The 13,259-nt window shown below is 39.3% G+C and overlaps 1 protein-coding gene across 4 annotated transcripts in view; it reads right to left on the bottom strand.

The window, feature by feature from the left end:
• Positions 1–13,259, bottom strand: part of NR5A2 (nuclear receptor subfamily 5 group A member 2) — a 98,751-nt gene that overhangs the window by 34,192 nt on the left and 51,300 nt on the right. For all 4 annotated transcript variants that reach the window (XM_041128088.1, XM_030033710.2, XM_030033712.2 and 1 more), the window contains one exon: positions 8,991–9,110. In XM_041128088.1, the coding sequence (XP_040984022.1) occupies positions 8,991–9,110 (120 nt within the window). The remainder of the gene's footprint in view (positions 1–8,990; positions 9,111–13,259) is intronic.

Raw genomic sequence — 13,259 nt, 5'->3', positions numbered from 1 at the left:
TAAAATCAAATCCACAACTGAAATAAATTATTCTTGCTTCCCAATTAATAGTATTACATTTCACAGTTGATTTTGATGTTAAAGGTGGTATGTTGACTGGCATTTTTGAAAACAGAAGCTTTGGTGAAGCTTCCATATAACCTAATTTGGAAGTAAAATGATGGGCGTAAAGTTACAGCTGCACAGACAAATATAAGTGTGAATTCCTCATGTACCAGTACACAGTGCTAGCTTGCATGGTGGATATAGTAATGATGAAGAAGTAATGATAGAGGCTTAATTGGATTAGCTTGGTACCAAAGCAATGCAGACAGAACAGCACTGAATAATTTACATTGCTGCCTGTTCTCGCCATTCTGGTGCTTAAACTGGCATGTTTAAGGTTAGCATGGACATCACTGTATATGTTGTATTAGGGGCTGTGCTGTAGTATACCATTTGCTCACTGAAGTGCCTAAATCTAAAATTAGATACTCAAAACCTCTGCTCTGCTGCCACCTAACTTTGTGCTTGAAGTCCTCACAGTTCCACCTTCCACCAGCCCTTTGGGTGCCAAAATGCCTCGAGGCCTGGCCAGGACTACCCAAGTCATGACAATGGTAAATAACTGTGTGTCCAGCTCATTATACAGCTCTTCTTAGATTTATGGACCATGTGGCTTTCATCCACCTAAGGCAGCAAAAATGCCAAAGGCAGGATTTCTTCAGCAGACCAGTGGCTGGAGCCACTGCGGTGGGGGAAATCCAGGGTCAAATCTCCAGTCTAAAGAGTGCATGAAATAAATAAGGCTATCGCCTGGCAATTGGGGTATCTTTCTGAAGGTGAGAAGTATCAAGTTTCTTCAGGTAAATCTGGCACGTCTTGAGGATATCTTCTGATCATGAGCATTGGGCAGAAAGAGGGGGACCTTTGGCTTGATTTGGAGAGAAAGGATTTGCTTGGTGCTTAACTGGGAGGGAACTTCCAGCTGAGAATCCCAAGTCGAAAAATGTTCCTAAGTTCCTTGGACAGGCAGCATTCATGTCATACCTCTCTCCTCAGCATTTCTCAACGCTACCTCTTACAGTTACCTCCTAGTTTGCTGCTGGCCTTCCCTGCTCCCTGCGTTGGCAGAGGTAGGGGCTGGGCAGATGAGGCTGTGGGCTCTGCGACAGGGCAGGGCGGTACAGAGGCACGAGGAGTAGAGTGATTTTACTTGTTGATGGCTGTTACCAGGTGATTTTACTTGTTGATGGCTGTTACCAGGTGCCGGCTATCACTGAATGCCACTCCTTTCAGCCAGAACAGGAATTGCGCAAGTACGGAATAAAGCCCCTGCCGTGGCTGTATACAGTACCTGTATAATGAACAAACGTTCTAGCAGACTACGGTAGTTCAAGTTAGTGAAAGATTGGTTTCGTATTTAATTTAGTAAATTAGATCACTGTGTGTTTGGGGCACAGAGGCAAAGGAGGCAGCGGGTGCCTTTGTGCAGCAAAGGGACCGTCCCGCTCCGCTCTGCTCTGTGCAACCCTGGCCAGCACGGCTGGCTGCTGCTGCTGGGGGGCTGCTCCCACACCACTCCCTCCTCGGTTACAAACTGCACCGAAAGCCTGGGGAGTGGCCCGCAGCGGTCTGCCCTGGGTTTTGAAGCCTGACCCTGCTGAGGGCCTGTGAGTTGACTCCAGTGTATGGCTATGTGGGTGGATGAGCCTTTCTCTCAGAAGCCTGCATTCAGCACAGTATGTAGCAAGTAAGTAAATTTACTATCACAACCATAATTACCACTGTTTCCTGAAATATATATTTCGGTGGCAACTACGGTGGTTATAAACTCCTTTTGAGATTTTCATATAATTATTACTTTCATTAAAAACATTTAAAACAGTGTTTGTGTTATGTTTCTAAGCAATTGAACATAGAAAACCACTTTGAAGAGGCGCCTATGTACAAAAATTGAGGAGGACTCGGCACAGACAAAACCAGCTGATACGCTCATATCAGGTTTGGATTAATTAAAATTGTGATGACTTATACAGCATAAGATGCTTGTCATTTTAACGTGATACACAATAATAGAAGATAATGAATTAAGTTGCCAGTGGACCTTTCCCCTAGGATGATGTTATTGTGCTTGCTAATTAGCTATAATATGCAAACGATAACACTCCAAAGTACTGCATTTACTTTGTCTAACTTAGTTTCAGAAAAACTTGTACATCAAGACCGGAAAAATTCTATGCCCTGTAGTTGATCATGTATAGATTCATTTATAGTAGATATATTTATGTTACAAAACACATAATAATAAAAGTGTTGTTACGTTTCATGCAGATAGCTGTTCCAATTGCTACCACTAAATTTTCCACTCTAGTAATGGTGACTACTGGGTTCTTCAAATTATTAGTATGAAGACGTTACAGTAATGTGCAGGACATAGCTAACCTAGAGTACAATAGGATCCATTTCTTTATCAAAGTGTTGCAATGCACTTTGTGTTTTTTATATAGAGATGAGATGATATGGAATCACTGCTGAGTTTGAATATCCATAAACTTCATCAGAAGACAGACTGTCACTGGAAATTTTTTGTGTATGTTTAGGTAACATCACAAGGGCTGTGCTAACTCAGACTGTTTCTTCAGGAGCTTTTAACCATGTGAGTTCATTTCCCCTTATTACCCTCTTATCTTACACAAATTTCTACTTTACTATTTCAAATCCTTTCCCATCAATGGAAGACTGGATATGCTCACTTTGAATCCCATCAGTATCACTACTCCAATAGGCGGTTGGGACAGACTGATGCGGTGCTTTCTTCAAGTTGGGTCTCTGAGCAACTTGTCTCTCATGTTGGGCAAGCTTAAAATCAAATATGGGACTTCATATGAATTTATATGGAGAAATTAGTTCACTAGTATAGGACTTGTATGGAGGACTAGGAGCCTTAAAGAAATGCTGCCAGACTCCAGGCAAATAGCTTTTGTTCTCTTTATGGGAGCAAAGTGTACAGAATACAAAAGAAATGTGTTTCCTATGAATACAACAGTTAGAATGTGGGAAATGGAACAGTTCTGGCATGCAAGGATTCATGTTGGGTGTCCTCTCCATGACTTTTAACTGGAACTGGAATTTTAGACTTAAAATCATAGTGCTACTATGGTTTCATGGCAACATAGCAAAGCGAATGTAAATTGGGATCAGTTTGTTCACAGGTGTGTCCACAGCTACTTGGAAGGCTCAAAATGTTTAATGAATATTTGGACAAACCTGAAGTGGGCACTTCATGATTATAACTTAATTTTGATGTGTTTTACCTAGTTTAATGGAGAACATCTAGTTCAGACCCTAAAAGCAGCTAGCATAATATCTTCGTAAGATGTGAGGCACTTTTAACAACTAGCACAACCTTGTTTCCTTTTCCTTTAGGCAGAGACCACTAGAGTGAGGAACTGTGCAAGCCTGGATATGAGAGTACAAATACTACACTGAAGAGCAAAATAATGATTGCTTGACCTCCTTTCTATCCACCTTGAATCGAATCCTCTGTGTGTTTGCCTATGTAAGGAAGGACTTTTAGGTTTGGCCCCCCAATGCCAATACCTCTTTTCTGCCAGCTACAACTATGAAGCCTCACTGACTGAAATTACGAATCTAATGGAAAAATAATATATATATAAAAAAATAAAAATTACTAATTTCCAAGAACATAAGTAATAGCTTTCCGTTAGATATTCATTAGCATTATTCTATACCTACGACTAGTCTATGTGTTTTTAGCCATTTCTTAGGATGAACAAAAAAGCCTGTTCCCTTATCTACTTTTTTTTTGCCAGCTCCTTTCTCTTGTCCTTTGGAGACACTCCTTCCTCTAACACTCTTGTAACTTTTTGTACAACAGTGATACTTCTGCAAGTGTGATCTTTCTTTGTGATACAGTCATCTGTAGCCCACAGTCTGAAAGTTCAGCTGTCTCTCGAGAACCTTTTCAGTGGCAAGGTGATCTTACCTTAAACTTGCAAGTCTGTTTCCTAGACAAACAGATTCTCCAAAGGCCTCAGCAAATACAGCAACATTGGGAGAGTAGAAGCCTTCTTTGCAAGTGGGTAAGTCTAACGGAGATGACATTGCCACAGAAAATGCCCCAGGCCACACATCACCACCTTTCAATAACATACATCTGAAAGATCTACAAAATATCCCATCTAGCCAGAGGTTCAAGCCACAAAAGTCTGTTCTAAATTGAAGTTAAATTTTTATTTGCTTCAAAACACAACACTGTCAAGATCTTGGTTATCTCTCATGCTCTTCCCTGGTGCTATGCTTTAGAATACAAATCCAGGTGGAAAGATGTATTTGTGTGATGACTTTAACTAAATCGGTAGTTTCAACAATCTCAAAAAAATCTCAGATTTAGGCACGGTTTTGGACAGCCTTTTTAATCTGAAAGGCTTTGACCAAACTCAGCAGAGGGAATATTTGGCAACAAGTAGAGTGTAGGTATGAACAAAATGAGCAGCTTGTGTCTGGGCAGCCAAGGCTACAATTCGTGTGTTGACTGCTGCGTGAAAATGCAAGAACAATGATATTCTGTACAGAGCTTTAGTATCTGCCTTGTGTGTGCTGGATCTTGGAAGCTGGCAGCGTATTGCTGGTGTGGAAGATACAAAGGAAAGTGCTCAAGTTGGAGGAATTAAAGTCCTGTAATTAGAAATGGTCTGTTAAAATTACATGCCACATGGCAAGCCTACGAAACTTGGCATGTGGAGAGCATATTGGCAATGATTTACAATAAACCACCACATTGCAAATCACTCCTTAGCTGTTTTCTATTATGAAATTTGGAGAGTTGTAAAATGCATTTGTGCTACTTTATTTCCTTTTGAAATGGTAATTGCTACTGCTGAGGGGCAGTACTTAGTGCAGAAAATGAAGTGTGCAGCATAGGGAGGAACTTGTTTCTAAGGAACTGCTGAGGAATTGTAATGATCTGAAAAAAGTGCTTTCTTGAAACACATACACACAAAAGAGCTTCATTTATGAAACTCCAACAAATAACAAAATAAAAGTCTGTTTTTGTGCAAGGGCCAATGCTTACTACTTTGTTGCTGACTGCACTTTTTCCCCATCAAAGTGGGAACAGTGGATTGACACTGGGTAAAACTCATAAGCCAGTGGCTTGAGGGAAATGCAGATGTATGGAAATGTGATAGGAATGCCCTAAGGTAATGGGTTTTGAGCCAATGCATTTGAAAATTATCGAGTGTGCTTCTAACCACTAGCCCATTTTAGATACCTAGTATAGAACTGACAGCAGTGTGGCCCTGGAGAGCTGGATGAAGTTTGACTTTTGTGTCTGAGGAACAGAGGCTGTGCAGCCTAAGTGGAGGAAGCAGGTATGTTCTAATTAAGTGGTGATAAGTTCCCCCCTTACAGCTTCCCCCTTGATTGTGATTGTGATTGTAAAAAGGACTGTGTTTATGAGTAGCTTTTATGGAGGGATATATTAAGGAAAGCAAGGAGTGAGGCTTCTGAGGTCTTAAATTTGCTAGCTTGTGACAATAATCATGATCTCTCAGGTAATAAAGTAGGCTATCTAGCTCAGGTCCTCAGTTTAAAGTTAATATCTTTGAAAGCCAGATGATTGACTGTAATTTTGCTCATAGTGCTTTGCTGGTAGCAGTAAATAAAAACTTCTACAGCACTTTTCATCAAAAATGTCAGAGTGCTTTCCACACCTTAATCAATTAATTTTTATGAGATGGTGGCACGGTTATTTCCCTTTCTCTACTGGAGAAACTGAAAGGATCAGGGCAGCAACCAGAAAGTATGCAGCATGTAGTACAATAGCAAAGACTCATAATGCCTGGGTCTAGAAGTGTGGCTTTCCAGAATTATTTTACAGTTAATACAGAGGAGACAGACACAGTCATAATTGTCCTTTCATAAATACATTTGAACTCATGTTGTGTCTTAGAATGACAACAAACTGAGTCGATGCTGCCAATATGGTCCATCTTGACATGAAAAGAAGCAGTTGTATTGGATCAGCTTGGCTAAACAAGTAACTCACAACTGAGCTACAATGCAAAAAGGCAGTATTCAGCAGCTGAAGCAAACGCAGTGGCAGCAAACACAGACCAGACTGAGGTACTCAGTGCTGCTTTGCCTCAGTCTTTACTAACAAGGTCTTCCCAGGCTCTGTGCTGTGCAGCAGAGCTCAAGGAGGAGCAGAGTGACCAGCATGGGGTATAAGTTGAAAAAAAAGAGATTTAGACCAGAACTAAGGAAAAACTTTCTCCCCATGAAGATTGTCAGGCAGTGGTGCTGGCTGCGTAGGGAGGTTGTGCAGTTTCCATCCTTGGGGGTTTTCAAAGCCCAACTGGACAAAGCCCTGAGAAACCTCGTTTGAGCAAGGGGTTGGACTAGAGACTCCTTAAAATCCCTTCCAGCCTGGATTATTCTGTGCTTTTAAGATTTGTGGCTCTGGCAATTCTAGATATTTTAAACCTTCTGTTTAGCTCACCCAGCTTTGTCCTTCTAAATAAAGAGGTTCTTCAATGAATGATTTTCACCCATGAAAATCATTTAAATGGATGATATTTTAAAGTATATGCTTTTGAATGACAAATTGCATACAACTCATGTACTGGCATAGTAGTGGCAATTCTGCAATACCTCAACTACCAGCAGTCTTTCCGTGAGCACGCGTGCAACGCACAGCCCAGCGAGAGCAGGCGCAGTCAGTGCAGCTGTGCCCACTCTGTAAGCAATCTGACTTTTAATCTAGGATGACAGTGACCAGAGCTGAATGAAATCAGGACAATACAGTAGATTACATGTAGATTTCAGACTTGTTCCAGTTTCAAAAACAGCAGCCGGAGAGTGCATATTTACTTCAGGTCTGGTGTCTCCCTGTTTCTCAAGGAGAAACTGTGGTGCATACATGAGAGTATGTTTTCCAGCTGTTAGCAAGCATGAAATGGAAAGGAGTCCATCCATAAGGAAGGGACTGACTGTAGTGTTCTTGTTTGCTGTTCTTGTAATATGGCTCCTTGATCTCCAAGCAGCCTAAGTGCAAAGAGGAATGTACAGAAGATGACGGGAGACTCTGGGGGTGCTTGCACCGATTTCAAAAGGACAAACTTTGGCATAGGAATGTGAAATTACATTGAAAAGAGGATGTATTAAACCTATTTGACAAACCTGGGGCAAAGACGGATGCGATCAGTCCAATTTAGCCAGGTTTTAATTTAGCCAGAGACTATAATTCTGCCTGGAAATATACAACTTCCAAAACCAGCTGATGATTTGTCAGCAGTATATTTAATGAGCATCTCGCTACCTGTTGTCTAACAGTGATGAAACGCTGTGCTTTGCCTTGAGTTCATATACAGCTGGGGTTTTTTTGCAAGAAAAGATAAAAGTGGCTAATGAGGTAAGAATTATTACTGTGGGAAAATGGGGACAATTGCTAGAATTTAAGGGTATTTAGATGTCTCTAATGATTTCAGTGGGACTTAGGCACTCAGTACCTTTAAAAACTAGCTAATCACATAACAAATGAGACACTAATTTAGCAGTTCTCTCTGGAACAGAAAGCTGTCAATATACTTAGAGCTTTATAAACAAAGGAATAAGCAAGCACCCTCTGTGGTAAATAAAAGAATCGCCAGTAAAATTGTCCATGTTTTGCAGATGATGAAATGGAAAGAGGATCAATTATTTTCTCAATAGCACCAATATAAATCAAGAGTAATGCAACTAATTTTTGCTCATATAATTAGGGAGTACAACTTTATCTCAGGTTAGTGACTTTCCACAAAGGTGCAGGAGTCAGTTCCATAGCTAGAATTTGAATTTTCCCACTTCTTTTCTTGGACAAGTCAATCATTTCTCCCTTCTACTGTACACCTTTTAATCATAAATGCAAACAGTTATTTCTCCTTCTGATTTTTATAAACACTTGTTCTTAGTGTTAAGAAATGGCTACAGTTTTAAAATTATAACTAAAGGTATAAGCAAATTCCACAATATGCAGATACAAATGATGTATCTTGGAAAAAGGTGCTCTTCCCCACACATATGAATTGAGGCAGTTCAATTTGCAGCTACTTGTATACCAATAGGCCATCATTTGTTTTCACTTTGAATCAGGAACATAATGTTCAGGTACACTTTGCTTCTCTTTGCTACTGTGATTTTTTTTTTTTTTTTTTTTCTGTTTAAACCAGATTAAGAATCTTAAGAATAAGGTTCTTATTTTATTGTCAAGTTCTTTGTGCTTTGGAAAGTACGAGGGAGACAAAACTTTCCATTTCCTTTGGGTTTTCTCACAGTTTTCCTAATATTTGTCACATTATTGCTCTTGCATTTTGGGAGACCTATGCATCTGACACCTGAAGAAAATTAACCCTTGGAAAGCTGTACAGAAACTGCAGGGTGCATACCCTGAGACAGCTCCTGAGACAATATCTGCATTTATAGCCTATGGACTGAACAATTTTCCTGGGATTAGATGTCTCAGCTGCCCAGTTTCTCACACATGTACATCCTTCTCTAAAACCAACATATTTCTGAGGTAGTAGCTGCAGGTTCTCTAGGTTTCTGACCCAGCTAGTGATTCTTTTGAATAAACCACAGTTCCAAAGGGAAAATAAGCTGTAATTGCTTAGACCTAAAGGATCAGGTTTGGGAGTATTGTCGTTGCTGTCAGAAACCATTTCAGCCCCAAGGAAATACTGCTTCTCAAGAAACACTTCTCATCTGCTATTTTTCAATCACTGAAGTATACAAGTATATTTGCAAAACAAAGTGCTTATGATTATATCTGCTTTTAGAAGTTTACCTGTAATCAGCAGACTAGGAACAGAGTGCACAAGTCATTTTCTCTACATTATTTGTGGAGAATCTCTGAGAACAGAGGAGTGCTTCTGACCTAGTTAAACTCCTGCTATTTTGAAAATTATTATTAAAAAGCCATTGATACTTCTCTGAGCCCACATACTCACTTGTTGCCCAGTAACCAGAAGGATGGAGCCTTCTTTCCCATGTACCACTTGCCGGTAAATGTGATCTAGAATTAAGAGCTCACTCCAGCAGTTCTGAAGCAACTTCATTTGGTCATCAACCTGTAAAGCAAACACAGACATTGGTGGCATCACTCTGGGAGTCAGTCTTACATCACATGATGGAGTCAGTCCTTCTTCAAGCATCTGATTAACTTCATGAGAACAGAAATGCTATCAAAAATTATTCATCCACAAAATTGCTGTTCTTAGCTGACTAAATAGGGCACTTCCGAAACCCTTATCCATAAAATGTATAGAATATTCACTACTGATTACATTCTAGGAAAGCAGAACTATGGTATTATTATGGAAAATAATAATAATAGTATATTTATGAAATGCTCATGGAAATGGGATATTATTTTTACCCAAAACAAGAATAGCAGAAATAATGCTAATGTGAACTTTCCCATACTCTCCATCCTTGAACCTCAGCTTCTGGAAATATTAAGGAATCTACAGATTCAAGAGCATTATTGCTGCAACAAGCCCAAGTCAGAGATAGGTCCTTTGCAAAGGAAAAAGTGGAGAGAGGTAAGCACTCCCTCTAAGCATGGTTGTGGTACTATGAAAAAAGAAGAAAACTTTTTCATAAACAGAAGCTGAGCAGCTTTAAGTGTCACTGGTAGGGCAAGAAACAGCTGTGCACAAGGCAGTAGTGAGCAGTGAGACATATCACTGACTGCATTTGGTAATAGAAGGAACATACTGGGCACTCAGCACAAGCAACCTACATGAAGTTTTTGTGCTATGTTATATGGGATGTACATATCATAGGACAATAAAGTATATCACTAAACTGATTCCTATTGCGACTGGATTGCGTTCAGTTTTATTTACTTTAAAGACTGAAAAATAATTAAGATTTCTATGGAAATGGGGGAAAAAAATTCACAAATTAGTGGAAGACAGACTATGAATTTAAGTCACTGTAAGTATCAATATCCTCTGGACCTGTTCTTACTGAACTTACTGATCTCTTCCTAAAATCAAACAAAGTCTTTGACTTCAGACATGTGTCCTGAAAGAGTTAAGAGATGCGTACATTAGCCTTGCTACAATTAAGTGTCTGGTGCAGATGTGGTAATAGCACGTATACAGTTAAAAGGACTCTAAGAACCTGCATAGATAACAATTGCTGAACAGATTAAAAATGTTACAAATTAGCAGAAGTAAAAAAGAAATTAGCAAAAAGAATATTTAAAGTAGAGAAATGCCTAGAATTTCTGAGACATGGAACTATTTAAATTGTTTTTCAGGCGTTCTAAGTTTCAATTGCTTTAGAACTAGATTTCATAATGCGCACAAAACCACGTTATAAGGAGCAATCTTGCATGAACTGAATTAGACAATGCAATAGATGTTTTCAAATTTTATCAGCTACGACCTAATGAATTTTTGAACTTTATTCTTTCAAGCTTGTTTTCTGGTTGTGTGGTAGAGAAGAAAGTTTGTTATTAATAGATTTTTGTAGTGTCACCTGTGAAAGTTACCTAGCATTGTCTCCCTCTTTCCAGTCACTTGCCATATAGCTCAGACTTTAACATCTTAAACGTCAAAGTCTGTTTGCCTCCTTCATTCATCTTAACTTCCCTTTTCCCCCCCGACAGTCTTCTCCCAACTGTTCCTGTCCCAGTTTCTCCCCCTTAGGTTTCGATCTCAAATTATTCCCTCTTGCTGCACTATGCAAGCAAATGAAATCAGGAGAGAACAGGAGCAATTAGGACAAAGCCAGTGGGGACAAAAGAGCAGAAGAATCTGTGCACAGCAGATCACTTCTCCTGCACAGCCTGCACTAGGAACCTCAGTTCTTGCTTTTGCCTGCTCCATCACTGCAGCAGGTATCTGTGCTGGAAAACTGCATAGCTCGTTCTCCCCACTACTGATTTACCTAGAGGATGATATAATTTTCATGGGGGGTTGTTTTGGTTTGGGATTTTTAAATTTTATTTTTTTTCCTCCCTGCTTTGCTCTTTAAAAAAAAAGAACAGGGAAAACTATATCCAAATATCTGTGCTAACATAGTATTTTCAGGTTACAAAATCAAGAACTGCAGAATTAGTTAATGCTTGTATTAAGATTGGCTGTCCTAATCTTATTTTATTTTCAATCTGCATTTCTGTTATAACAGATTTTAATGCATACACACAAAAAAGTCTGAAATAGTATTGTGCAAACACTCTCAGTTCTGATATTTCAAATATTTTGCATGCTTTGGCTTTCCAGTATTAAGAATAATCCTTTATCACAGTTGCTGTTCTGCCTACAGTCACAGTTAATACACATATGTGCTTAGATGACTCCTGTAAGCTACATATCCATTGGCAAAAGCGATGGAGGAAAGAAAGAGGTGTGGACTCTGTAGATGGATATATTACTAAGTCAAAGCAAAGCTAGTACTATCACAAACTCAGCCTTGCTCCATCCCTATGCTGTCTGTGCCCATGATAATTCATTTCTGTTCAGATCACAGAGCAAGGTTGATTCTGAATTAAAGATCTCTTCCTCTGCCCACAACATGTATTTGACTACAAAACCATTTCAACCAAGTGACTTGTTAGCTCAAGAGAGGACAGTAAATTACCACATTGATACACTCCCTACCAAAACTTGGGCCAGGTTTAAAATAAGGCATTATTTGAAGAAAATGTTTGAAATTTACAGATTCTAGTACTCTTGCTTTTTATGTGAAACTGTTTCATGATCATTTTCCTCTCTGTACAACAAGGTGTTACAAAAATCGAATAAATCATGCTAACATGATAATTTCATCCAAAATTAGCATTTCACACAAAGCTATCGCAGCTTACATCTGAACGAAACAAACTGTGAAACAGTTTAAACGTTCAGCATCCATGTCATAACAACTAATACCTGAATAAGAGGTCAAGCATTTGATTATATTATAAATGACATATTCCCAGCTAACCCATCTGTCTCAGCCACAGGCTTTTGAAAACAAACTACACTTTACAGGTCTGGCTTTCTGAAGGCCCCAACAGCAGCTAGTCTGCAATCAAAGCTTACCTCCCAAGCTTTATCATATCATTACCGAGCCATTGCTGTGAGAACAGTATGAGATGGCAAAATCACAAAAAAATGTTTTGCACATAGGCTGTTCCTGCTGTTCTACAAGATTCATAAAACTAGCAACAGCTAACATCTGCTAGTGGTTCACAAAATCTGCTCCTCCATATTCACTGTAATTTAATCAGTGAAAGTCTACAAAATGGATAGCATACAAAGCACGATACACATCTGAAACACAGTATTGCCTTCAGAAAACTATTAGATCCAGCTACTTTTGCCATTTTAAGAAAGCTGGTGGGGCAGCAGAATGCTTCCCAGTTTGCACTAGGAAGAAAAAGAGATGACTTTAAGGAGGGTCATGGATTACTAAAATGCAGGGCAAGTGATCAATTCCAGCCTACTTCTGAAAGGCATGCATATGAGGAAAAAACACATACTTTATCTCTTCTAATGCATTTGAAATGAAAAATAGAAAACAATATAGATCACATTGACCAAAACCGGTAACACATCACTTCTTTTGTTAGAATGAGCTGGTAAACTTTATGATGTGTGTAACTTCAGCCAGAACACAAGCACCTTTGTGTTTCCGTGGCATGTCAATAAATGAGTTGCAGAAGCCTATTATCTGGCAAAGTGAAAAAATCAGCATTTCACCAAAACAAGTACGTGCCTTAAACTGATCCTGAAGGCAAAGAAGCTTAAGTTTTCATGGCCAAAGTGGAGAGTGAGTTCTGAAAAGGAAGGTCCTCTGCAGAAAAAGCACCTTGTGGACTTCAGTCTTCTGACTCCAAAGCCAAAGCATGCTAGTCCGCCATTAACAGGGTAAGCAGGTGAAAAGAAAAGATTCTGTCACTAGGATAACTTAGCTCCAGTCTGGGACTTCCTTATAATCAACATCATTTTCAATCATGGTATACACTAAATTAGAAACAAGCTCGTAAACTTGTACTACTGGCTAAGCGTTGAGGTTCTTCAGTTTGTGGATATCTTTAAGAGTGTTATCAATGTTTCAACAAGAAGAAAAAAGTGTGCTTTGTCCCAACTACTGGGAATGCTTATAAACAAAAATTGAACATCATATGGCCAACAACTGGCTGCTGCAAGAACACTCCCCAAATTTGCAGCTCCTCCCTGCCATAAGAGAACATTGACACAAGGATAATGTAACTCATGTCT

The sequence above is a fragment of the Aquila chrysaetos genome, chromosome 12 (assembly GCF_900496995.4).
Source record: "Aquila chrysaetos chrysaetos chromosome 12, bAquChr1.4, whole genome shotgun sequence".
Taxonomy (NCBI): Eukaryota; Metazoa; Chordata; class Aves; order Accipitriformes; family Accipitridae; genus Aquila; species Aquila chrysaetos.
The sequence above is the reverse complement of the archived record's forward strand: the minus strand, read 5'-3'. Positions and strand labels throughout refer to the sequence as shown.